The following is a 25792-nucleotide window of genomic DNA, read 5'->3' on the forward strand; positions in this document are numbered from 1 at the left end:
TTCATAAGGTCACTGGGTAGCTCTGTAGAAGGTGAAGTGGAGGAGGTGTAACTTAAGGTAGGGAGGGCTGTTAGGAGAATAATGATCCAAGTAGCTTTGGAGCAAAGTGAAGGATTAGAAAGGCAATCAGAGGGAAATGTAGGAGCTGATGGATGGCCCAGATTTCTGGTTTAGACAAGTGGAAGGATGGAGTTTCTACCCAAGTTAGAGACATTTTTGGTCTAGAGACCCAAAATGTAAAGAGTTTGAAGCACCCATGGGGAAGCCCATGGGGATCCAGGCAGCTTCACTTTCTGTGGCTTGCCAGTGGATATGAAGACATACAGACTTTTAGGACAGAACTGTTCATTAGCCCCTAGCAACAGAGTCCCTGAGATTTTGCTGCTCTAGTCTGAGCTTTCTGAAGTGTTGGGGAAATTCAATTCATGGACCAAGGCCCAATTTATTGTAACTTTTCTCCTACAGTTACGATGGCAGTAACAATAGCTAACAATATAAAAACAATTTTCCAGGCACTTTTTAAAGCATTTTACGTATATTAATTTTAATTAATACCCACAACAGCCCTTTGAGGTAGGTTCCCATTCAGAAAGACAAAGAGGTTGTTTTGCCCAAGGAGATAGAGCTAGTAAGTGGTGGGTCGGGGTTTGCCACTTTCCTGACTCTGCCTCTGTGTGTAAGATTTTAAGTACTATGAGGATGCTGCCGACGAATACCGAGATCAGGAGGGCACGCTGCTGCCGCTCTGGAAATTCCAAAATGACAAAGCCAAGCGCTTGGCTGTCACCGCCCTCTGCTGGTGAGTATAGGCATTACAGCAAGCTCAGAGACCCTGAGCACCCTTGAACAGCATTCAACCACCTTTAGGGTGACACATTGTTAAATTCTGTTGAGTCGATTCCGCCCCATAGCGATCCCGTATAGGGTTTCTGAGGAGCAGCTGGTGAGCTTGAACCGCCGACCTTGCAGTTCAAACGGCTTTGTAGTCTGGCGCATTAACCCACAGCGCCACATCAGGACTCCACAGAGCAGTATGGGAAAAGTGGGATTGGGATTCTGTCTGACAATACTGTGGGATTATCCCAGGGCTCCCAGCTGGTACATCCCTGAGCTGGGCAGTTAGGCATCCATGTCTGTGGGAAGGTGCCTGCCCGTGGGAGAGCCACGCCCATTCCCTAGGCCTATTCGTCATACTTCTTTTGCAGGAATCCAAAGTACACGGACCTGTTTGCAGTGGGACATGGTTCCTGTAAGTGACTTGGCTAGTCATTCATTTTCTTTTTTTTTTTTTTTCTCCCTTCAACCAACAACCACAAAGTTCCTACTTGGTGCAGAGTTCTTTGCCAGGTGTGAGAGATACAAAGATGACTAGAACACAGTGGATTCCCTCAAGGGGGTCAGAGTCTGGTGGGGAAGACAGAGAAGCACACCAGCAATGTGTTCTGGGTACAGAAGCATGCCAAGCTGAGCCTGGAAGGAGTTACTGTAGTGAAGGAAGAGGGGGTGGGCACTGCTGGCAAAGGGAACAGCAGATGCAAAGGTCCAGAGGCATGAGAGAGATGGCCAGAAGTGGAGCTGTTGGTGGGGGAAAGCTAGGCCCCCTAAAGGGTTTTGCAAACCATTCCAAGATGCTCAAAGCTTCTCTTAAGGATGATGAGGAAGACCACAAGAAAGTCAGGGATATGACCTGTGCAGGGAGGGAGGGCTGGAGGCTGGGAGACCAGTTAGAAGGCTGGTACAAACATCCCAAAGACAGGTGGCAGGACTGAACCCCAATAGTGGAATGAGGATGGAGAAGTGGATCTGAGAAGCCCTAGGAGCTCTGGTAGTATAGTGGTTACGAATTGGGCTGATAACTTCAAGGTCAGCAGTTCGAAACTACCAGCTGTTCCGTGGGAGAAAGATGAGGCTTTCTGCTCCCATAAAAATTTACATAGAGTTCCGCTATGAGTCGGAACTGATTCCATGGCATATACCACAAGAGACTGGAGTCCTGGTGGGTGCTGTAGGTAAGCAATGGACTGCTAACCACAAGGTCTGTGATTCAAACCAACTAACTGCTCCTCAGAAATCCTATACAGGGTCCTATGAGTTGGACTGAGTCAGGACCTTAATAATAATAAGAGTAGACTGAACCAGACCTAAGGAGGAGGGATTGAATGTGGGGCCAAGGAAAGAGTTGTATTTCATGCTCCCCTCCCTGCCTGCCTTCTCTGCTGGGACCTGTGGGGCAGGAAACCTAGAGGGGAGTGCTTGATGTTTATCACTTGGCCCCTGAGCTCTGGGAGACCACTCTTGTCCAGGGTGTTCATGCCTCTGCTAGTTATCAGCCCCTGGCAGAGTGTCAGCACTGTGACAACTGTGTCCTGGCCATTTGCTTTCCTTCCATGTTCCTCAGACACCGCAGAAGCCCCTGCCTCTCTACTAGTCTGGTCCTTCTCGCTTCTTAACGGGAGAGGGCCCCACACTTCATGTTAGCTGCTGTTTCCCAGTGCTAGTGGCTTGTTATCTGACTGAGAAGACCTGCTTCTTCCGACAGAAAACCCTTTCCATTCTCTGAGCCTCTGCTGGCTGGCAGGCACTCCAGCTCCTGGTCCCTGCCCCTCAGATTGCCTGTCCACCATTCTTTGACCAGAGTGGGGGTTGGGGGTGGGGACGAGGACGAGTTGGTGTTTGTCATTCTTCTCAGGGAGAAAGCCTTGGAGCTGCTCCCAGTCTCGTTGTCTGGGCCGCCTTTGAGGATGCCCTAAATGCCTGCTTTGTGTCCCCACTCCTGAGGGTGGGCTGCTGCCAAGTGGGCAGCACTCTCCCACTCTGGCAGGGAGCTAGCACATTCCTCCTCCATTACTGCAGCTACAGGCATGGAGCAGGGTCTGGGGGTTGGGCAGGCCCTTAGAAGAATGGGTATGGAGCCCCCCTGCCCTAGGCCACTCTCAGCCTACTCTCTGCCCAGGGCTGGGGAGTGGGAGTATCCCCAGAAAGTGAGGATTGAAACAGTTTCAGTTCCAGCCCCATCCTCCTCCACGCAGGGCCAGCAGTAAGGCCAGTAGGTCAGGGTCATATGGAGGCTGCCTGTGTCCAACAATCACAGTCAGGAGCAGGGGGAAAGAGTGACCCACCCCAAGGAAGAGGTGACTTGACAAGGCCAACAGCCTCCTTCAGGCAGGCGTGTGTCCCATCTCCATACCTGGGTGGTGCCCACAGAGCAGACCCCTCTAGCTGGAGGATCACATCTCAGTGGTACAACCTGGGGCCAGAATCCCCTCTGAGCCTTTGTTTCCTCACTGGTGACATGGAGAAACTGACACAGCTGCCAGGCTTCCATCCCAGGACTGTTGTGAGACCCACTCAAGGGAAAAGATGCAAAGTAAGTGCCCTGTAAGAATTGCCCCCACACAGAGAACTAGCATTGCTGATTTGTCTGCTATTAGTCCTCCTAGCCTCCCGGTAGTACCCTGGGGCAGTGGGGAGAGGGGGAGGCCTGAGCAGAAACAGGAAGAGACAGGAATCAGATGAGGGTCTTAGAGAGCCTCCAGGTCAGGCCGCTCCAGTGGTGATATTTGCAGATGTTGTCACTCACCAGCATGGAGTTGTTGACCAGCTCTCAGATGGGCATCTCTTCTCCAGAAACAACCTGCAGAGGGTGGTGAGCAGAGCCAGGATCAGCTGGAACTCAGGAAGGCCCTTCCATGCACCCTGTGGTGGCCTTGTGAAAGTCCTGTGTTCTTGAGTGTGTCGGGGCCCAGGTATCTGAATGGAAGAAAAAAGACAAAGCTGAGGCAGAGAGAGGGCACCCTGTGCCTGGGTGGGGTTGTGTGAGGGGCCGCTGGCCTCACCAGCACCAACACACTGTCTTTGGAAGATTCCAGACCCCAACTTCCCATAATCAGAGTGGTCTCATGAGAACAACATTGGAGAGTTATGTTGGTTGTTGGGTTTGGCCCTAATGAGCTCAGTCCAGATCTAATAAATCTCCTTTTGCCTGGAATTCCCAGAAGTTTGTGCCATGGCTCAACCAAATAAGGCATCAGCAGGAATTGATTTGTACTCTAGGAAGAACTGGGACCGGTCCCTATTTTGGAGACAGGGCAGGTTGGCTGAGGCTAGACCAGGAGCAAGCAGGTGGGGAAAAGGGAGACAAGGCAAGAGCACAGAAGCATTCACACCTGCTTTCCCTTCATGGATGCTGGGAACCAAGTGGTGGGGATGTTAGGCTGATGAGAGGGCAGAGACTCAAACGCCCCCTAGAGCCAGGCTCCCAGCAGAGGGGAGGAAGATGCTGTCAGCAGGTGAAAGCAAATGGAGGAACTCTGGAAGGCAACTAGTCCAGTAGGAGGTGGCTCATGGGGCAGGTGGGGACTTGCAACTACTAGGATGTGGTTATGGTAGCCTGTTGCTCCTTTCCAGTCCATTAACCAGTTCATAGCAGGGAAATGGGAGCTCTACGCAGTCTGCCAAGCAGAATAGAGGACCATTCCAGATCCTCTGTGTGGTCTTGACTGGCTATCACACTGGGGTTAGGGCAGGAAGCTTCCCAGTGGGCCAATTATAGAAGGACAGGGGACCCAGTTGTCTCTCAGCCCAGTCTCCCTGAGTAGCATCCTCAACAGGGGCCAAAGTCAGACCCTGAGTCCTGGCATTAAACCTACTTCTGCTCCATCCCACCTCTTCATATCTTTGTCCCTGAGCCTGCCCGGGCCAGAGAGACACTTGTAAGGATTTAAATCTTTCCTGATCCTTTATTTGTCAGCTTCACTAATTAAGCAATGTTAATTTCATTTACTGAAAATGGAAATTCATCCACCTCATTTCTCTCCGTTCATCCTCCACATACAAAATCCATCACTCCTCAGCTGCAGGCTGCGTAAAATTTACAGGACTAATTATGTTGTCAGGTCTCTTTGTAAATACAGTCCATAAAGGCCACTCTGCTTGCCGGGTTGTAGTGCAAGGGCATTCCCGTTGTTAGTTTAATTACTGGTTAGTTATTTAGGTTCTCAAATGTTTGCCTCATTTTCCCTAAATCAAATTAAATGTCCCGCTTGATGTATTCTGTCTGCAAAGCCTTGCTTTTACTTCCCACACTGTCTCAATAAGCCTCTAATAGAATGAGAGTGCTTGGAACAGCTGAACTGACACTGTGGCCTCTGGACCATCTTTGAGGTTTTGAACCCTCTAGCATCTAATTCCTTACCTTGAGACAGCCTTAGGCCAGTTTCTTGCCTTTGGGACTGTGAAAATTCTAACACAAGGGACACTTCTGTCCCTGTAGTCTAAGATAGCAGGGCTAAGCAAAGAATTGGAGGGAGGTTTTATTGTTGCCAACAAGTCAGCAGAAGAACTGAAGGTCATTGAGCCCATCATGCCAACTTCTAGAGGGTCTGCTTCCAGACTGTCTGAAGACAAAATGTAGCCTGTGGAGGCTTCTCCCTCTGATTCCTAAAAGTAGAATTTAAACCAACCTTCCCTGTATTCGCTTCCTGTAGCTGTTGTAACAAATTACCACAAATATACTTGCTCAAAATAGCACAAATTGATTATTTTGCAGTTCTGGATATCAGAAATCCAAAGTGGGTTTCACTGAGCCAAAATCAAGGGGTCAGCCAGGCTGCATTCCTCCTGGTGAATCTGTTTCCTTGCCTCTTCCAGCTTCTAGAGGCTGCCCACATTCTGTGGCTTGTGACCCCTTCCAGCCAGCAGTCAAATCACTTTGACCTCTGCTTCCATCTTCATACCTCCTTCTCTGACGCTCCTTCTTCCCTCTTCCCCTTATGTGGACTCCTGTGATTAGACTGGGCCCGCACAGGTAATCCAGGATAATCTCACATCTGAAGCTCTTAACAATCATGTCTACAGAGTCTTTTTGCCAGGTTTGATGCCCTCTGCCTGCCTTGTTCTCACTAAATCCTGAGCAGAACTCCAGACTTTAACTGGTGGCTAGAACTCTCCAAAATGGCTCCCACAATCTAAATCTGTTACTTGCTGGGCCCAGATGGCATTGCTGGGAATGAAGCCTCTACTTACAGTTGGCAGTTCAAGAAGACACTAATCCCTACTCCTTGCTATGGCTCTATTGGAGGAAGTGGAGGACAGGTCAGAGCCTTAGTCTATGGAGGGATTTAGGCCTCTCCTTCCAGCTACTCCCCTTGCCTGAGACCCTGGCATTCTGAGAACAGCTGGATTAGATCCTCTCGGGAGAATTGTTGAAGGACAGAGTCAAGAGAGGCCATAGAAATTATCCATCAAAGCAGGGTTAGCAGGAAGCAGCCATCCTGCCAGAGAGAACAAGTCTGCTGGGCCACACCTAGCCACTCCATCTTCTGCTGACAGTCAAGACCTGCTCACAATCCTGTGAGAATGAGCTGTGCTCACAGGAGAGTGAGCCCAGGGCTGGATGGTCTGGAAGGCCTCCTGGAAGAGAGGGCCCTTATGGACTAGTGGTGGTGGTGGTGGTATGCCGTGGAGTCAGTTCTGACTCATAGCGACCCTGCATAGTGTTTCCAAGGCTGTATATCTTTACAGGAGCAGAAAGCCTCATCTTTATCCTACGGAACCACTGGTAGTTTTGAACTGCAGACATTGAGGTTAGCAGCCCGACTCATAACCATGTTCACAGTGGGGCAGGAGCGGTATGACCAGGCCAGCAGATTGGATAGGCACCTGGGACCTAGTAGTAGCTGAGTCCTGGTGTGGAGCTGCAGGATAATGTACTGGACCAAAAAGTCGGCAGTTCAAAGCTCCCAGTCACTCCTCAGAAACCAGGGTCGCTATGAGTCTTTATCAACTCGACAGCACTTAACAACAAGAAGTAGTAGCCGAACTTCCCTGACCTCTCCATCCAGGGACCAGCCCAGATTGTCTTGATCTCAGCCCCGTCATTTACTCTCTTAAGTAAGGGACAGTCTGAAAAGTAAGACAGAGGGCACAATTCAGTGAAACTTGGCAAGTTGAGGATGTCTCCCAGCCCCTCCTATCCATGAACTCTTAATCCCAGGACTGGCCACTCTGTCAGGGACCCAGGTCCTGTAGAGGCAGAGAAGGCAGCCTTGGACGTGCTTGGGCAAAAGATCTTTCATCTTGGTCAAAAAGCTGCCGGGACATTGTGGTAAGAAAGGTAGACTGGAGGGCTGAGACTGTGTTCTATTCAGTGACTGATGGGCACCAAATACACAGAGGATGAAAGAAAGAGTGGGAGTGGGGCTGGGTGCAGGACTTCTGCTGAGTCGTTCATTGCTGATCACCCAAAGCTCTGCCAAACGGCTGATAGGGTGAGTCTGTAGAAGCCTAACTGGCTGGCCTGGGATTCTGGGAGCATGCCTAGAGCTAGGGCTCAGGTTGCAATGGAGGGCTGGGACTGGACGGTATAGGACATTATCCACCAGTGGTTAGTTTGGGACTCACTATAGACAAATCCGTTTTAGTTCAAGTTTAACCCCATCCTTGGCTGTGTGTGAATGGGGTGAGTTGGAGGATGGGGGAGCATATGGGCATTATCCAGGAATCAACAGAATATTATAAGCTGCCCTGAGCTAGGCATCTGAGCATCCTGTGGAGGACTCTGCACCATCTACACACAGACATTCTGCACTTAGCAAATCTGAGAGGCTACCTCCCCCTTTCCTATACCTCAGGGAGCATGCGAGAATACCCATCCCTCAGATAAGCTTGGTCATCTTTACTGGGTATTGGAGCTGCCCTTTAACTCTGAGAAGAGGTAGGCCACATCTCATGATTCTGCTTCACAGACAGAAAAGCTGAAGCCCAGCTTTTCAACCCCAAGCCCTCTGATAGAGACAGAGCATCTGGTGGGGAGGGACAAGGGGCTTCTCCAGCAGGGCAGTGGATTCTACAACCAAAGCAGCCCCTCTCCCCTGGGGGCAGATGACTTCATGAAGCAGAGCCGGGGCATGCTGCTACTCTACAGCTTGAAGAACCCCAGCTTCCCAGAATACATCTTCAGCAGCGAGAGCGGCATCATGTGTCTCGACATGCACATGGACCACCCCTACCTGGTGGTGGTGGGCCACTACGATGGCAACGTGGCCATTTACAACCTCAAGAAGCCCAACTCCCAGCCCTCCTTCCGCAGCTCCGCCAAGTCTGGCAAGCACACGGATCCTGTGTGGCAGGTCAGCCTCAAACCAAGATGGAGAAGCAGGGGTGGGAGTATTGTGCACATCTGGGAGCCTTGAAGGAGGGACTTTAGGGAGGAGAAGCCGCAGGCAACCAACTGTATGGTAATGCTAGAGACCAGCTTATATGTCAAGGAGCTGGGAGATGGATAGGGCAGAGAATCAGAGAAGGTGAGAATCAGGAGGCAAGAGGGTCTGCTGGTGAGAGCTTCCATCAGGAATACCCATCTGTCTCTAAGACTCTTAGATGTGGGAAAAGTGACTCAGAGGTCATGGCTAGGCACCTCCAGGGTCTGATGGGCCCCATTGAGTATGCTAAGGACATCAGTCATCTGGACAGCCCAAGCTAGATTTGGGAGAACTCTCAGACAGGGGTGGGTTCTGCTGGTCCTCTAACCCTGGGGTGGGGTTGTAAGGCCTGGTCCTTTTTGGCAGGCAGGAGAACCAAGCTGGTAACTGAGCTCTCAAAGACTAGGTCCTTCTTAAAGGGACTGTGTCAGAGGTATTTGTGTGAGACCCAAATTGGTTTGGACCGCAAATGCCGGGCTGGGTAGAAGGACTTGATTCTTCGGCAGCAGAGAGCCATGGGAAGCTTTGGAGGCAGGGAGAGAACTTTCTGTTCTAAGGGGACTGGACTCCTGTCCCATGGCCCATGCTACTTCCCCAAGGATCCCATTTGGGCAGCCCAGCTCTGTTTAGGCCCCATTGTGACACCTCAGTCAGCAACATGGATGTGCATGTGTGTGTGATGTGTGTATGTGTGATTCTTAGGAAAGAAGCAGGAAGGCTGGATGAACAGACTGGGATCAAATAAAGAAGGAAGAAATCAGTTAATCAGGCTTCATCTCCTCCCTAACCACCTGGTCCCTGGACATAAATTCATTCCTAATCCTTCTTACATATACCCCTTTATACCTATCCTTCACACCCCCGGAACACACATACACATCACTTGGAATATATATACCACCCCGCCTTGGGCATCAGGCAGCTAAGTGGGGTGTGAAATACAATTTACTTGCATGCTGGCTCATTAAACACTTCTCTTTGCAGCTCCCTTGTGTCTCTTACAGCCTGGCCTTTGACACCCCTGGTTCATAGAGGTGTAGGATATGGTTTGTGCCCTGGGCGCCACTTGAGGTGGGGCACCAATGAGCAGCTCCTATTCACCATCAAAGTTTCCACGGCCAGCTGGGAGACATCATTCAGCTATTGCCATAGGCGTTATTTTCCATAGATTGCCTGTCCCCGCCCCCCTTTAAAGGGACCACCTTTATACATAAGGGGAAGTGGTCTCAGCATCAGAGCTGGCTCTAACTAGTTGCTCTGTGGGGTTCTAGCCCCCTCCATGCCCTCCCCCACCCCCCAGTGAAAGCACAAAAGAATTGCTGCTCAGACAGGCCCAGGCAGAACTTAGCCACCCTCCGGGAACAGCTAGGCTAGGGTTTGGCTGGGGAGGGGCAGCCCCTTCCTCCCTAAAACAGCCATGGCGACAGCTGCGGTTACAGGCAGCAGTGTTGGGCTCCCGGCCTCCCTCATTGGGCCTCAGCTTGTGACAGGAGGAGGGGATGGTGGTCCCAGTATGGGAGGTCTGGAGGGAGCTAGAGGACAGAAAACTATGGGCACCCAGCCCCAGCCCAGCTCTCCAGGACACAGCTTGGCCAGGCCTCCACATCTGGCAGCAGAAACTTGAGCCTCAAGCGTGTCATCTTCATAAGACAACAGCTCTGTCTCCAAAACACTTTCCCATATGTTCCCTTCCAGCCCTGAGAAGATGGGTGGGGCAGGATTATTAACTCCGATTTGCAGATGGAGAAATACAGTTCAAATCTGGGGTTGGGAGCAAGATTCTAAGAGTGGGAACCAGTGGCAAAGTGAGCGTAGGACCAGAGGAAAGACTTCTGAAGAAAAGTCAAGCCTGGGAAAGGTGGGCAGAGGAGGGGGGCCTACCTCTCCTCACCAAGCCCTTCTCTACTAGGAAAAGGGCCCCTTTAGAAATATAGCCTCAACACCCAGAATCCTAGGATCATGATAATAATACAGCTATTACCAGATGCCATGGAGTGATTCGGACTCTTAGCAACTCCATGTGTGTCAGAATAGAACTGTGCTTCATAGGCTTTCCATGGCTGAGTTTACAAAAATAGATGCCAAGACTTTCTTCCAAGGTGCATCTGCATGGATTCAGCCCTCCAGTCTTTCAGTTAGCAGTCAAGTGTGCTGTGTACACCACCCATACTACTAAAGATATCAGCTAATGTTTATTGGACACTTAATATATGCTAAATCCTGAACTAAGGATTTCACATACCTTATGTCATTTACTTCCCACAGCAAGCCTGTTCCATTATGATTACTGTTTTATAAATGGGGAAAGTGGTTGATGGACTCTGTCCTTTCCCTTTCATGTCAATGTAAGGAGATTGAACCCAGGGCCATCGTTTTCTTTTCACAACCAGGCTCTCATAACACAACCCAGGAAAGAATTGAGCACCTCCAATGTCACACCAGTGGATTTGGACAGAGCCTTGACTGGCATTGTTGGTCCAGAATGGTCAGGGAGAGGGGAACTCAGGAGACTCAGATGATTAGGAGGAGAGAGAAAGGACGAATCCTGGGATTCTGAGAAATGGCTCACAGAACTTGCTTCTTCTGAGCTTTACATAGGTTCTTGGAGGAACCCAACCCATACCACAGAACCCAACTCACAGACCTAACTTAACAGCCTAGCAGGGTCCTTGAGCTCATGGTTTGGTATGTTTCAGGTCAAGTGGCAGAAGGATGACATGGACCACAATCTTAATTTCTTCTCTGTGTCATCTGATGGCAGGATTGTGTCTTGGACACTTGTGAAGGTACCTGCCTCCCAGGGAGGGTCATGCAGGGGTGAATGGGTAGGTGGGTGTCAAATGGCAAAGGGTACCCCCATCCCCACTAATCCAGCCCAACCCATAGGCATCTCCTTGCACCTCATCTTTCTGTCACTGCAGAGTGAGCTGGTTCACACAGATGTCATTAAGCTGAAGGTGGAGGGCAGCACCACAGAAGGTCCTGAGGGGCTGCAGCTACACACAGTAGGTAGGCCTCCCAGCCTGCCCACATCACCCTGGCCATGCCATTCAGGCCATGAGGACAGTGCTGGCTGGTAGTCTTCCCCCTCAATGTTGGATGACCCAATAAGCAAGGTAAGTGCAGCCTTACTTGTGCTCATTTACTGATCTGTAGGGAAAAACTACACATTTTTTTTACCACATCAAAGATGCTGCTTCTAGGTTTGGCTGGCATCTGTCTCTTTCCCAACCCCATAGCATCTTCCTACAGAATCGAAGTCAAATTTACAATCCTGACAGGGACCCAGTAAATACCCAGTAAGCAAGGTAAAACATAGGCTTACTTACTAATCTTCAGTGAATGGGTTCATGTTTTTGTGAAATTGTTCACTGCAGATTAGTAAGTAAGCACAAATAACCCGGTGCTTATCTGCCTCTGCGCCCTGGATAATCTGCCTCTGCGCCCTTGACTGGATTCCCTCCCCCACTGGTGCAGGAGTCCACCAGAAGGGAATGAGAAAGCTGAGCTGGCAGTTTGCAGACCCTCCCTGCCCCATCTAGGCAGGTCCCAGCCCTGGGTGCAGACCCCATTCCAGTGTCTGCAGATGAGGTGCTGGGAGGCAGGTCCAGCTGTTTACCCAGACCCTGTCCCTGTTTACTCAATTCCTACCCTGTTTATGCAGACTGTATCCCTGTTTGCACAGACCCTGTCCCTGTTTACCCTGACCCTGACCCTGTTCTAACTCACTCCCTGCCTTGTTTACCCAGGCCCTGTTCCTGTCTTCAGAACCCCTGGCCATTAGCAGCGTCCTAACTGCCTGGGACAAGCAGGCCAGGGGGCTGGTTCCTGTTTGCCTGGCCCGCTCCCAGCCCTTACAGGGGCCCGGCTCAGTCTGGCCCAACAGCCTGCTCTGCATCCTCTCACTCAGGAGGGGAGGTGCTGGAAGCCTCCCTCTCAGAGCTGGGCTAAGGCTGCTTCCTCTTCTCCCCAGGCTGTGGCACTGCCTTTGACTTCCACAAAGAGATCGACTACATGTTCCTAGTGGGCACAGAGGAGGGCAAAATCTACAAGGTGAGGCAGCACTGCCCTCCCCTCCCCCTGTGCCAGCTTCTTACAGGGCCACCTAGAGCTAGCTGAACACACCCCTCCCAGCCTGTGCACCTCCCACCCCCGAGTTCATAATTCTCCACAGACCCTAGTCAGAGAGGACACATTTCTTGACCTACTTTGGTGGCAAGAAGGGGAAACTTGGGTGACTATGGCCCATCCACCATCTTCCCCTCCAAGCCCTCCTCCCTTCCCTCCTGGGATTAGAGAAGGTAGAGGTGAGATTAGGGGGAGGGGGAGGGGTTGGAACATTCTGGAAAGACTTCCTCAAGATCCTAACTTGAGCTGGGCTTTGAAGTCCAAGTAACAAGATTTATTTTTGAGAACTGGGAGCCTCCAGCCGGCAGGATGAAACCTTATGGCTGTCTGCAAGGTCTTGGTGTTAGTAGGTGAATGTCCTCTGAAGTGTCATCCTTCTAGAAATAGCTCTGCTGCCAGCTTTTCTTAGGCCCAGAGACTCAGAATGTTAATTACAGGCAGGCTCCCGGGAGCCCCTGAGGCCCAGCCAGAGATGGTCTGAATGCAAAAGAAGTCTTCCCCCCCCCCCCCCCCTCTTTCCCAAGGCAGCTAGGGGGCGGGGAAGCTGGCAATGGAAGGAGAGACTCAGCCTTACTACACTGTCTCATGGAGGCAGGGAATGAGGGGCCTGAATGGGAAACTTGAAAATTGGAATCTGCACCTACCTCAGCACCTGCTCATACCTGAACAAGGTGGAATGTTTAACATCAATGCAGAATTCTTCCTTTGAGTCACTGATGGACCAAGGTTCTGTCTGTCCACAGGCCTTGGCCTGGAGAAATGATGAGGCCACACCTCATCCAGAGTCCCCAGGCCTGCCCTGCCCTGGCTCAGGGAGAGGACTTTTCTGCCTGGCCTGGCAGGAAGGTTACTCTGCCCACCTGAGTCTCTAGCTCCTTAAGCTCCTGGGTGTGTTAAGGATGGAAGTGGCTCCAGCTCAGCCTGGGACAGTGATGTAGGGTGAGGACAGGAGTCTCAGGTTCTGGTCCCCCAAAACCCTCAGTGAGGTACTGCTGCTGACCTTTCCTATTCCAATGTCCACTCCCCACCCCCAGTGCTCCAAATCCTACTCCAGCCAGTTCCTCGACACCTATGATGCCCACAACATGGCAGTGGACGCTGTGTCTTGGAACCCATACCACACCAAGGTCTTCATGTCCTGCAGCTCCGACTGGACAGTGAAGATCTGGGATCATACCATCAAGTGAGGGGCCTACCCGTGGCCCTGCCCTGCCCCTGGCCCCACCTTGTGAGCCCTCTGTGTCCTGACCTTTCCACCATTCCATAACCACAGGTCCCCAATGTTCATCTATGACCTGAACTCAGCTGTGGGCGATGTGGCCTGGGCACCATACTCTTCTACCGTGTTTGCAGCAGTCACCACCGATGGGAAGGTGAGTGCCCCTTCCTAGGCTGCTGAGCCCCAACTGGAGATAGGATGAGTTATCTCACGGTCTCCCTCCAGAAGAGCCCACCCCAGGTCTAGGTCAGTTAGAGGAAGACGAGGAACTAAAGGGCTCTGTATTCTTTTTATTTTTTTTAGGACTCTGTATTCTTGAGGGTCAGGTCATCCAGGGACCATTTATCCCATGAGGCCTCAAAGAGGGTATGGCAGCTATTCGTCTTGGAGCAGAGATTATTCAGGGGGATGGTTATATGAAGAGCAGTTACCTACTCTGAGACCCCTGGGCGAGGGAGCTACAGGGTGGCAGGGGCCAGCTCAATCGATGAAGAAACTTATGAGCCAGAATTTAAATCAATGATTGAAATAGTGCCTGTGTTTCAATGAGATGCCCATCTCTGGGAAAATGTAAGCTGAGTCTGGGAAGGGGTTTCAGTGGAAATGGGATGGGAGAGAACTGTTTAACAATGAGACTTGGTGAAAACTCGGAAACCAGCATTTTGTGAGCAAATTCTTAGGTGCAACTCATTATCCTTATGGATTTTGATATAAACTGAGAGGTACCTGCTACCCCACAGAAAGACTATAATGGTTAAGGCATCACCCTAAAGTCAGCTAAATGTGTCAAAGAACCAACTATGGTACCCAGCTTCAGGCTTGGCCCTGGTGATTCAGGTCCCTGCTATCATAGAAAAAGACAAAAAAACAACAATAACAAAATCCCCATAGTGCTAAGTGCTAGTCAGAGAATTAAGAGGGTGATGTGTGTACACAAATGTTTGTGGTTGTTGTTAGGTGCCATTGAGTCAGTACCGACTCATAGTGACCCTAAGTACAACAGAATGAAACAATGCCTGGTTCTGAGCCAACCTCACAATTGTTGCCACACTTTAGCCCAATAATGCTGCCACTTTGCCCATCCATCTTGCCGGGGGTCTTCCTCTTTTTCTCTGACCATCACTTTACCAAACATGATATCCTTCTCCAGCAACTGGTTTCTCCAGACAATGTGTCCAAAGTATGAGAGATGAAGTTTGGCCATCCTGACCTCCAAGGAGCACTCTGGCTGCACTTCTCCCAACACTGATCTGTTGGTTCTTTTGGAAGCCTATGGCCTTTTCAGTATTCTCCTCCCACACTAAATGCATCAATTTTTCTACGGTCTTTCTTATTCACTGTCCCTATGTTTGCATGCATATGAGGTTACTCAAAATACCATGACTTGGGTCAGGTGCATCTTAGACATCTTTGCTCTTCAGCTCTTTAAAAAGGTCTTGTGCAGCACATTTGCCTAATGCAATACCTCATTTGATTTCTTTACTGCTGCTTCCATGAGCATTGATGGTTGATCCAAGAAGAATGAAGTCCTTGACAACTTCAATCTTTTCTCTGTTGATAAGGATGTTGTTTATTGGTCCAGTGGTGAGGATTTTTGTTTTCTTTACATTGAGATGCAATCCATACCAAAGACTGTGCTCTTTGATCTTCATCAGTAAGTATTTTAAGTCCTCTTCACTTTCAGCAAGCAAGGTTGTATCATCTGCATATCGCAGGTTGTTAATGAGTCTTCCTCCAATCCTGATGTCACATTTTTCTTCATCTAACCCAGCTTCTTGGATTATTTACTCAGCATACAGGTTGAATAAGTATGGTGAAAGAATACAATGCTGATGCACACCTTTCTTAATTTTAAACCATTCAGTGTTTCCATGTTCTGTTTAAACAACTGCCTCTTAGTCTATGTATACATTCCTCATAAGCACAATTAAGTGTTCTGGAATACTCATACTGCATAACATTGCCCATAGCTTGTCATAATTCACGCAATTGAAAGCCTTTGCTTAGTCAATAAAGCACAGGTAAACATCTTTCTGGTGTTCTTTGCTTTCAGCCAAAATCCATCGGACATCAGCAATGATATCCCTCATTCCATGGCCTCTTCTGAATCCTGCTTGAAATTCTGGAAGTTCTCTGTCAATGTATGCTTGCAGCCATTTCTGTTTTACCTTTAGTAAAACTTTACTTGCATGGGATATCAAGGATATTGTCTGATGATTTCCGCATTCCATTAGGTCATCTCTCTTAGGAATGGGCACAAATACGGATCTCTTCCAATCAGTTGGTCAGATAGTCGTCTTCCAAATTTCTTGGTATAGATGAGTGAGTGTCTCCCATGTCGCCTCACTTTCTTGAAAGATTTCCATTTTTATTCCATCAATTCCTGGTGCCTTGTTCATTGTCAATTCCTTCAGTATACCCTGGACTGCCTCCTTCAGTATCATTGGCTCTTGAAATGGTTGAACATCAACCATTTCCTTTTGGTACACTGCCCCTGTGTATTCCTTCCATCTTCTTTTGATGCGTTCTGCATCATTCAGTAATTTTCCCAGAAAATCCTTCAATAACAAAAGTTGAGGCTTGAATTTTTTCTTCAGTTCCCCAGCCTGAGAAACGCTGAGTGTGTTCTTCCTTTTTGGTTTTCTGGCTCCAGATCTGTGCACATTTCGTTGTTAATATTTGGATTTATCTTCTCAAGCTGACCTTTGAAATTTTCTGTTCAGCTCTGTACCTCCTCACTTCTTCCATTTGCTTTAACATCTCTACACTGGAGAGCAAGTTTCAGTGTCTCTTCTGACATTCATTTTGACCTTTTCCTTCTTTCTTGTCTTCTTAATGACTTTTTGCTTTCTTCATGTATGATGTTCTCGATGTCATTCCACAAATCTTCTGGTCTTTGGTCTTTAGTATTTAATGTATCAAATCTGTTCTTCAGATGATCTCTAAATTCAGGTGGGATATATTCAAGATCATATTTTGGCTCTTGTGGAGACTTGTTTTCATTTTCTTCAACTTCAGTCTGAATTTGCAAATGAGCAACTGATGATCTGTTCCACAATCTGCCCTGGCCTTGTTTTGGCTGATTGTATGGAGCTTTTCCACCGTCTTGTTCCACAGGTGTAGTCAATTTGATTTCTGTGTATTCCATCTGGTGAGGTCCATCTGTATAATTGTCTCTTATGCTGTCTAAAGAAGGTATTTGAAATAAACAAATCATTGGTTTTGCAGAATTCTGTCATGTGAGCTCCAGCATCATTTCTATCACCAAAGTCATATTTTCCAATGACTCATCCTTTCTGTTTCCAACCTTTGCATTCCAATCACCAGTAATGATCAATACATCTTGATTGCATGTTTGATCAATTTCAGATCGAAGAAGTTGGTAGAATTCTTCTATTTCATCCTCACTGGCTTTAGTGGTTGGTGCATAAATTTGAATAATAGTGGTATTAACTGGGCTTCCCTGTTGTTGTTGTTGTTGTTATGTGCCGTGGAGTCAGTTCTGACTCACAGCGACCCTCTACAGGGTTTCCAAGGCTGCAAATCTTTACGGGAGCAGAAAGCCTCATCTTTCTCCCGTGAAACAGCTGGTAGTTTTGAACTACTGACCCTGAGGTTTGCAGCCCGATTCGTAGCCACTACGCTACCAGAGCTCCTTAGGTGCATGGATATTATCCTATCACAGACAGCATTGTACCTCATGACTGATCTTGATATGTTCTTTTTGACGATGAATGCAACACCATTCCCCTTCAGCTTGTCATTCCCATCATAGTAAACCATGTGGTTGTCAGATTCAAAATGGTCAATATCAATACATTTCAGCTCACTAATGCCTAAGATATCCATGGTTATGCGTTCCATTTCATTTTTGACCATTTGCAATTTTCCTAGATTCATGATTCATACATTCCATGTTCCAATTATTAATGGCTGTTTACAGCTGTTTCTCTTCATTTTGAGTTGTACCCTATCAGCAAATGAAAGTCCTGAGGACTTTACTACCACGGGTTTTACTCCATTCATGTCATCAGGGTCAACTCCACTTTGAGGAGGCAGCTTTTCCCCAGTCACATTTTGAGTGCCTTACAACCTGAGGGGCTCATTTTCTGGCACTATGTCTGACACTGTTTCTCTGCTATTCATAAGGTTTTCAGAGACTAAATATTCAGAAGTAGTTCATCACTCCTTCTTCCTAGTCTGTGTTCGTCTGGAAGCTCATCTGAAACCTGTCCACCATGGGTGAGCCTGCTGGTATTTAAAATGCCGTGGCATAGCTTACAGAATCACAGCAACTCACAAGCCACCACAGTGTGATAAACTGACAGACGAGTGGTGGACACAAATGTTTATAGCACCATTATTGATAATAGCTAAATAGGGGAAACAATCCAATGTCCATCAGTGGATGAATGGATAGTTCAAATGTGGTATATATCCACATAATGAGATATTTATTTTTCAGCAATAACAAATACTCTTACTGCTACTACAACATGGATGAACTCTGAAAACATTATGCTTAGTGCTTTAAAGAAGCCAGTCAGAAAAGATCTTATGTTATAAATTGCATTTCAGATATGAAATACTCAGAACAGACAAATCCATAGAGACAGAAAGTAGATTTGTGGTTGTCTGGGGCAGAGGAAAAGCACTATGTGATGTTATAGGATAAGCATTGGACTGTTAACCACTAGGCTGATGGTTCAAACTCACCAGCCACTCCTCACAGGGTTGCTATGAAGTGGAACTGACTTGACAGCACTTAACAACAGAGCTCGGGAGCAGGAACCCTGGCGGCATTACAGGATAAGCACTGGACTGCTAACTGCATAGTTGGTACTTCAAACTCAATAGCTGCACCAGCAAGAGAAAGAAGGGGCCTTTCACTCCTGTAAAGATTTATAACCTCAGAAACCCTATACAAGGTGGCTCGAGTTGACGGCAGTAGAGTTTTCGGGTTTTTTGAGGGCAGGGAGTAAGGAGCTATGAGTTAAGCATTGTACTGCTAACCAAAAGGTCAGTGGTCCAACCCCACCAGCTGCTCCAAGAAAGATAAAGCAGCCAGCTTCCCTGAAGATTTTGTCTCGGAAACCCTGTAAAGCAGTTCATTCTACTCTGTCCTGTAGGGTCTCTGTGAGTTGAAACTGACTCTGTGGCAGGTTGGTGGTAGTGAAAAATGGGGAGTGACTGCTAATATGTACAGAGTTGCCTTTGGGGGTGATTAAAATCTTTTAAATTTTTTTGTGGTGATGGTTGTGTAACACTGTGGAAGTACTAAAAACTTCTTAACTTTAAATGGACAAATTATGTCTCAAAGTTTTTATATTAAAAAAGAAAAGAAGGTGATGTGAACAAAAAAGACTAGGTGGGCCCTTAGATAATAGAGTGGCCAAGGAAGACTTCCTTAAGGAGGTAGCATTCAAGTTGAGAACTGAATGACAAAAAGGAGCCAGTCATGTTGGGGAATTGATGGGGATAAGGGCAGATGTGTGACCCCAAAGTGAACAGCTAGTGCAAGTGTCCCAAGTGAGAATGAGCTTGAAAAGATTGCATTTCTGGAATATAAATACAAGTCTGTCTGAGGTACAGTGAGCAGGGGGACAGAGGAGAGCATGAGGTGAGAGTGGAAAGCTGGGCCAGAGTAAGGAACCTAGATTTTACTTACAGTACTGAGAGAGGGGATTTAAAATGCTTACAGGAAAGTCTGGCTGTTACATGAGGGGTGCATTACAGGTAATCAGAATTGAAGCAGGGAGACCAGTTAGGAGGCTGCCACAGTTGTTCAAGCAAGAGCCAGTAATGGTTTGGACTAAGATCAAGCATTCATTGAGCACTTTCATGTCAAGCACTGTCTGAACACTTTACATGTATTAACTGGTGTCAATCCTGTTCTGTCACTTACTACTAGCAAGTTAGCCTCTGAGAGCCCCTAACTCACTTACCAGAATCTACGTTACAAGAGTAAGGAATCTGGTAGCATAGTGGTTACGAATCGGGCTGCAAACCGCAAGGTCAGCAGTTCGAAACTACCAGCTGTTCCATGGGAGAAAGATGAGGATTTATAGCCTCGGAAACCCTGTACAGGGTTGCTATGAGTCAGAACTGACTCCACAGCACATAACAACAACAACAATAACCTTACAGAGTGCTTCTGAGAATTATGTAACATGCTTACCCAGGGCACACAGTAAATGCAAGCTGATTATTGTCAATTCTGCATAGACTTAGGAGTTTCTCGTAAGCTTTTTCTCACTTCCCCAACCACAGGAAAAACATAAGCAAAGACACAAAAGTCCCTCTTTCACTGCCCTTTAGCTCCAGTGTGCCTTCCGAAGTGTTCTCCCAAAAAGCCGAAGGGGAAGAAGGGCCCCATTCCTCCTGAGTGTGCTGACACTGACCTCTCCACAGGCCCATGTGTTTGACTTGGCTATCAACAAGTACGAGGCCATCTGCAACCAGCCTGTGGTGGCCAAAAAGAAGAACAAGATCACGCACGTGCAGTTCAATCCCATCCATCCCATCATCATTGTGGGTGATGACCGTGGGCACATTACCTGCCTCAAGCTCTCACCCAACTTGCGCAAGATGCCCAAGGTACAGGTTTGGGGATGGGATGCTCCAAGACATATAGTCTCCAAGATGGTGGGGGATGAGAAAGAGGATGAAGTCTGGTGTGACCCCTAGTTTTCTGACTTGAGAGACCCCAGGTGGAGGTATTACCCAAATGCAGAACATAGAGAAACAGATTTGTGGGGAGACAATGAAATCAGGTTTGACACACTGAGTTACCTGTGGGGCGATCAGGTGGAGACATCCAGTGAGCAGGGGACTCTCTGGGTCTGAAGCTTGGGGGAGGTGCATGGACATTATTGGAAGCTATGAATATAGGTCAGGTCTACATCCAGGGACTCTGGGCCTAGTTACTGCTCTCGCTGGCTGGGCTTACGCAGGACTGCAGTTTCAATAGTCCCATGCAGGGGAGAAGGAAATGAGTCGTGAAAGGGGTAACTAGGTCAACAGCTATGCAGTCCTTCTTTTGAAAGCTGATTCCTGTTTCTGGGGTCTGCTATGACCTCATTGTCTAGAACTCAGAATACAGATTAGAACCCAAACTCAAGAGCCCAAGTTGAAAACTCAGAACCCAGGAACCCAGAGCCCAGTCCTGCCCATTGGGTGCTAGAGTTTGAAGACTAGTACAGCTGGGCAGAGCTAAGAGTAGAAATGAGATTTGCTGATTTGCAAATCAGGGCAGGGACAGTACTAGGGCTGGGCCAAGTTGTCCTGACAATTGCACTGCAACCCCTATTGCAGCTAGAGCCCTTTACTGAAGTTTGAGCCTAGGGCAGAGGCCTATCTCTTTCCAGTACTGACACCTCCATGTCCCTCTAGCAAGGCAGAGGCACTGCACCATCCCTCTAGTGCTGGACTGGTCCCTTCCCCATCGTGGTCAGGGAGGCAAGGGCTGCGAGTTTGGCCAGGCCTGTAATTGTAGCCAGCTGGGGGAGGGGGTGGACTTGGCTATAAATACTCAGAAGGCTGCTAAGCACAGGCAGCTGTGGCCCAGAGGCTGTGGTGGGCTCAGGGGGAGGGGGCCGGGCGTGGTCTGAGGCTGCTGAGCCCAGAGAGTTGGCCCCAAGGAGGGGAAGCAGCAGCACACTTTACAGAACAGATAAAATCTGTTCTTAATTAACTGAGGAGTAAGACCCAGGCTTAAACTGACAGAGCTAGACAGCACCATGAGGGGAGGGGGCGGTGGCTATAGGTGAGCGGCTGACCTGCTCCCTGTTCTGGTGAGGCAAGGCTCTTCCACAGTCCCATCTCCTCTCAAGTAAGGTCCAGTCCTGGCTGTGAGCTGATGCTGTGTATCTTGGGTTCTGTCTGAGGGGATGAAGACAAAGATACCTGGGGGTTTTGAGGACCTGAGCCGGTCACAGTGGATCAAAGGTCCCTGTGAAATCACCATCTGAGCCCTACTACACCTATGTGATTCGAGCAAAAGGATACATCTCTAGTGTCCTTCCTCTGGGGCCTGCAGCCGTGAGCCACAGAGATTTGGGCTGCCTGGCCCACAGCGTTTTCCATGGTGGGTATCAGAGTCCCAGCTTGTCAAAAGTCAAGGAGTATCTTTCCCTAACTACTGTACAGATGAACTGAAACTCAGAGAGTCAAAGAACTTGCCCAAAGTCACATAGTTAATGACAGAACTGAAACTAAAGTCAGGTCCTCTAACACTCAGGGGATAAGGTGAGGCCAAGAAGGGAACCAGAGCCAAATTCAGGGAAGAGTGTAGAGAGAGAAAAAGAGGTGACCTGGGTAATGGCAAAGGCAAGGAGTTGGGACCAATTTGATGGCAGGTGCAGGAGCCACCAGGAGGAAACCTGAGCCCCATACAGTGTCAGCAGTCAGGAGGGGGCCAGGAGGAGGCATGCTGGCCCTGCTTTTCCCCCCAGCTCATAGCACAGGCAGCTCCAGGCCAAGCCCTCAGCAGCCAAGGATGGGACAGGTGCCAGTGAGCAGTGGGCACAGGTGGCTGAGAAGGGAGGAGGCTGGGAGGGAAGGCAGGAACTGGCAGCTGCCCAGCCTGCGATGCTCCACAGCCTGGACGGGTGCTGGTCGGCTAAGGAGCTCTCAGGCCTGTAAGTGGCACATACCCAACATCCCAAGTCCCTTTTACTCAGGCTCCAGCTTACCAGTGGCAGCATTAAAGTGCTCGCAGGCTGGGTTGATTCCCACTCACAGTGATGTCATATATGCAGAGGAGACCTGCTCCTTAAGGTTCTCAAGGCTAGAATGTTTCAAAAGCATATTGCCAGGTCTGTCTTCTAAGGAAGGCATCTTTGCCAACTTTTCAGCTAGTCGTTGAGTGCTTAACTGTTTGCACCATCCAGGGACTCTTACAGGCTGAAGTGAGGGGTCATAAATTCAGGATCTTTTCTTCTGAGCCATAGTTCCAGTCGAGGACATACGGAGTCACATTGTTGTTGTTAAATGCTGTTGAGTTGGTTTCGACTCACAGTGACACTACACAACAAAACATTGCCCAGTCTGTACCATCTTCACAATTGTTACGTTTGAGCCCATTGCTGCTGCCACTGTGCCAATCCAGCTCATTGGGGGTCTTGATGTCCTTTTCCAGTGACGTGTTCCTCCTGATAATATGTCCGAAGTATGAGAGGCAAAGTCTGGCCACCCTGGCTTCTGGTTGCACGTCTTCTAACATACACTTGTTTGTTCTTGTGGCAGGCAGTCCATAGTATTTTCAGTATTCTTCTCCAACACTATGTAAGAGTCCTGGTATGGCACTATAGGATCAGCACTGGACTACTAACTATAAGGTTGGTGGTTCAGACCCACTAGCAGCAACTTGGAAATTCTATGCAAGGTCACTATGAGTCAGAATTGACTCAACATCACTTAATAACAACCAATGCATCAAATGCATCAATTCTTCTACAGTCTTCCTTATTCACTATCCAACTTTCACATGCCTATAAGGTTATTGAAAAAACCATGGCCCAGGTCAGTGCACTTTAGTCCTCAAACTGATACTATTACTCTTCAACACCTTAAAGAGGTCTTGTGCAGCAGATTTGCCTAATGTAATACTGTGTTTGATTTCTTGACTGCTGCTTCCATGTTTATAGTGTTGATAGTGGATCCAAGCAAAAGAAGTCAGTCACATTGGACTTCTCAAAATGGAATCACACAGGATATCCCATTTGTCCTCACGAAGTTCCCTTGACATTCCTGGACTCTGGGTTTGTCAGACTAAACAGGCCTGACTTCTAATAGCAACCCACTTCCAACTTGACCTGAAGGTATTAGGCAAGAATCCTAGATAAGGGCACCTGCCGCTTTGTACACTCCTCTCTCTCCCCAAACAGACACCTCTTAGCTCTTTGACAGGACTCAGCCAGAGACCTTCCAATGGGAATGGTGGTCGCAACAGCCAGAGACCTCACCCCTTCCCAGGGCTATAGCTCTTTCTTTGCTTCAAAGGTCCAGTTCCTTTTAGGATCAGCAGGTAGATGCCTTCCCAAACAGCTCCCCACATAAAGATCCTATGTTCATCTGAGGTTCCAAGCCAGAGCTGGTTGCCTCTCCCAGACTCAGCTGGGCCCCTGTGTCATGTAACCTGAGCTAGAGAGAAGGCAAAGATCCAGAACCTAACCAGCAAAGAGGGGTGGGCAGAAGAAGCAGTACCAAAACCTGGAGAGAAGTGGCCATTTGTCATCATTCCTCCCCCATTTGCAGGAAAAGAAGGGGCAGGAAGTGCAGAAGGGTCCAGCTGTGGAGATTGCAAAACTGGATAAGCTGCTGAACCTGGTGAGGGAAGTAAAAACCAAGACCTGAGGGCTGGCCTCAGTACCTGTCCCATTTCTTAGACCCATCTCTTGTAGCCCTGCCCTAGTATTCAGTCCAGCCTTAGAATTCAGCATGTGACCCCACCACTGACCAGGCACTAGCATCTGCCCTGGCCCCAGCACCTTCCCCCAGAATTTGACCCTCAACCACCATTACTCTCCTCTACTTTGTATAAATAAACCTGTCTGGAAGCCCACCCCACACTTTTTCTCTTGCTACTGCAGGGCCCTCAGGAAGAGGAGAAAATCTCAGGATAGAGTCATAGTTCCATTTATTATCCAGCAAACAGCAGGAGGACCAAGGGAGAGGCCCAGTCTGGACACCCTCCCATTATTGCCGTGGGTTCCAGTTTGCTTCCCCAACTAGAGGGCCTAGAGGCGCTTAGCCTAGGAAGAGGGTGAACCCAATCCCTGGTCCTTGGGATGTAGCAGTGTCCCTCCCTGGCCCTAGCACCAACTCACAAATCCCCACCCCAGGCCCATCTCCCTGGGGCCACTGAGCCCCGTTAGAGCTAGGCTGGCTAGCTCCAGGCAGTCTGGGCTGTGAGTTCTGGACCCCAAGCTGCTGATCTCTTGGATCCTGATTCCAGGCTCTCAGCAGGGTGTACTTAGGTCCCAGGCTCCAGGCTAGGCCCATGCCTTCAGGGCTGCAGCAGGTAGCTGCCTTCATGGCTGGGCTTCTGGGGTGGGGGTGCCTTCTCAGGACAGGGGCCAGGGCTGGAGTTGGGACTGGATTCAGAGAGGGAGTCAATGTCGGTGGAGCGGGAGTGGCAGGCCCAGCAGAGAATGGCCCAGAGCAGCAGCAACAAGAGGCCTACAAGGCCATTGCAGATGATGGCAATGAGGGCCCCCTGGGAGATGGCTGCCCCCATGACAGGCAGCACCCTCAGACCAGCACAGACAGTGGGGCCGCCTCAATGGCAAGGCCCATGCTCGATGATTCCTGGTCAGTAGAGATGTCCACCTGCAGTCCTGGGCCTGTGCAGGGTACAAAGCAAAGGAAAGGGTGGTAAAGAAAGAAGAGTGGGGAGAACCTAAGAGGAGGAGGTGGAGAAAAGAGCCCTCTTCCCATATCCCTGGCCTCACTGGCAGAGGGCATTGGGTCCCAGCAGTCACAAATATCCCACAGAGCCAATACCCCCATCCTCAGGCCTGGCCCCAGACACCTAAGTGTAGCTGCAGTGAGGTGGGGGTTGGGGGGGGGGGAACTGGAGCAAACAGCCCTACCCACTGAACCACCGGCCCTCCAAAGCACTGTATTTTGGGTGAGGGAGCCTAAGGCCTCAGAGGATGGCGACTGTAGCCAGCTTTAGTGTGGCCTGGGTGCCGCCCCCATCTCAGGACTCAAGGCAGCCAGCCCAGGAGCTCACACAGAGGGAACTGTGTGGAGGCCCTGGCAGGCATGTGTGGGTTCTATGTGTCCAAGGCTGTGTACCTGGGTGTGCCTCTGTGGAACTGGCTCCAGTCAGGTGCATGGGTCTGTGTGTCTGGCTGTCTTTCTCTGTCTCTCTGTTGCCCTGCCTGGATGTGAGCCTCTGCCTCTGTTTACCCACCTCTGTGTTTGTGTCTTTCTCTGTGTGTGGCTAGCTCTTTACAGCTGTCTCTGTGTGTGCTTGAGTGTCTCTGTGTGTCTCATCTCTCCCGATCTATCTGTGTTTCTCTGTAACCATCTATCGGATCTCTGTATCTACGGGCTTCTTGTGTGTGTCTCTGCCTTCCCACCTGAGTCCCCTCCTGTGCCCGTGGATCTGAGTCTCTCTCTCCTCTCCGTGGGTCTCTCTGTCTCTGTGGTTCTGTGTGTCTATCATTGTGCCTTTCTCCGCGCTGTGGAAGTGTTTCTGTCTCGGTGGTGGTCTCCGTCCCTGGGTCTCGGTCCC

The 25792-nt window shown here is 49.2% G+C and overlaps 2 protein-coding genes across 2 annotated transcripts in view; one reads left to right on the forward strand and one right to left on the reverse strand.

Annotated features, from left to right (window-relative positions):
• DNAI1 (dynein, axonemal, intermediate chain 1) overlaps positions 1-24111 on the forward strand; it is a 42807-nt gene extending 18696 nt beyond the window's left edge. The window contains exons 10-19 of the mRNA XM_006863161.1: positions 682-799; positions 1206-1249; positions 7882-8129; positions 10898-10987; positions 11123-11210; positions 12175-12254; positions 13364-13512; positions 13603-13702; positions 19960-20145; positions 23806-24111. Coding sequence (XP_006863223.1) covers positions 682-799; positions 1206-1249; positions 7882-8129; positions 10898-10987; positions 11123-11210; positions 12175-12254; positions 13364-13512; positions 13603-13702; positions 19960-20145; positions 23806-23904 — 1202 coding nt within the window. The 3' untranslated portion in view covers positions 23905-24111. The remainder of the gene's footprint in view (positions 1-681; positions 800-1205; positions 1250-7881; positions 8130-10897; positions 10988-11122; positions 11211-12174; positions 12255-13363; positions 13513-13602; positions 13703-19959; positions 20146-23805) is intronic.
• Positions 24112-24556: 445 nt separating this feature from the next.
• On the reverse strand, positions 24557-24787 carry ENHO (energy homeostasis associated). The gene has a single exon (XM_006863051.1). It carries the CDS (start codon positions 24785-24787, stop codon positions 24557-24559), a length of 231 nt encoding a protein of 76 aa, XP_006863113.1.
• Between the last annotated feature and the right edge of the window lie 1005 nt (positions 24788-25792).

Source organism: Chrysochloris asiatica, unplaced genomic scaffold (assembly GCF_000296735.1).
Source record: "Chrysochloris asiatica unplaced genomic scaffold, ChrAsi1.0 scaffold00053, whole genome shotgun sequence".
NCBI lineage: Eukaryota > Metazoa > Chordata > Mammalia > Afrosoricida > Chrysochloridae > Chrysochloris > Chrysochloris asiatica.

Excerpts from the sequence above, each read along its gene's own strand:
- ENHO (XM_006863051.1), bottom strand. The coding sequence starts at position 24,787 with ATGGGGGCAGCCATCTCCCAGGGGGCCCTCATTGCCATCATCTGCAAT.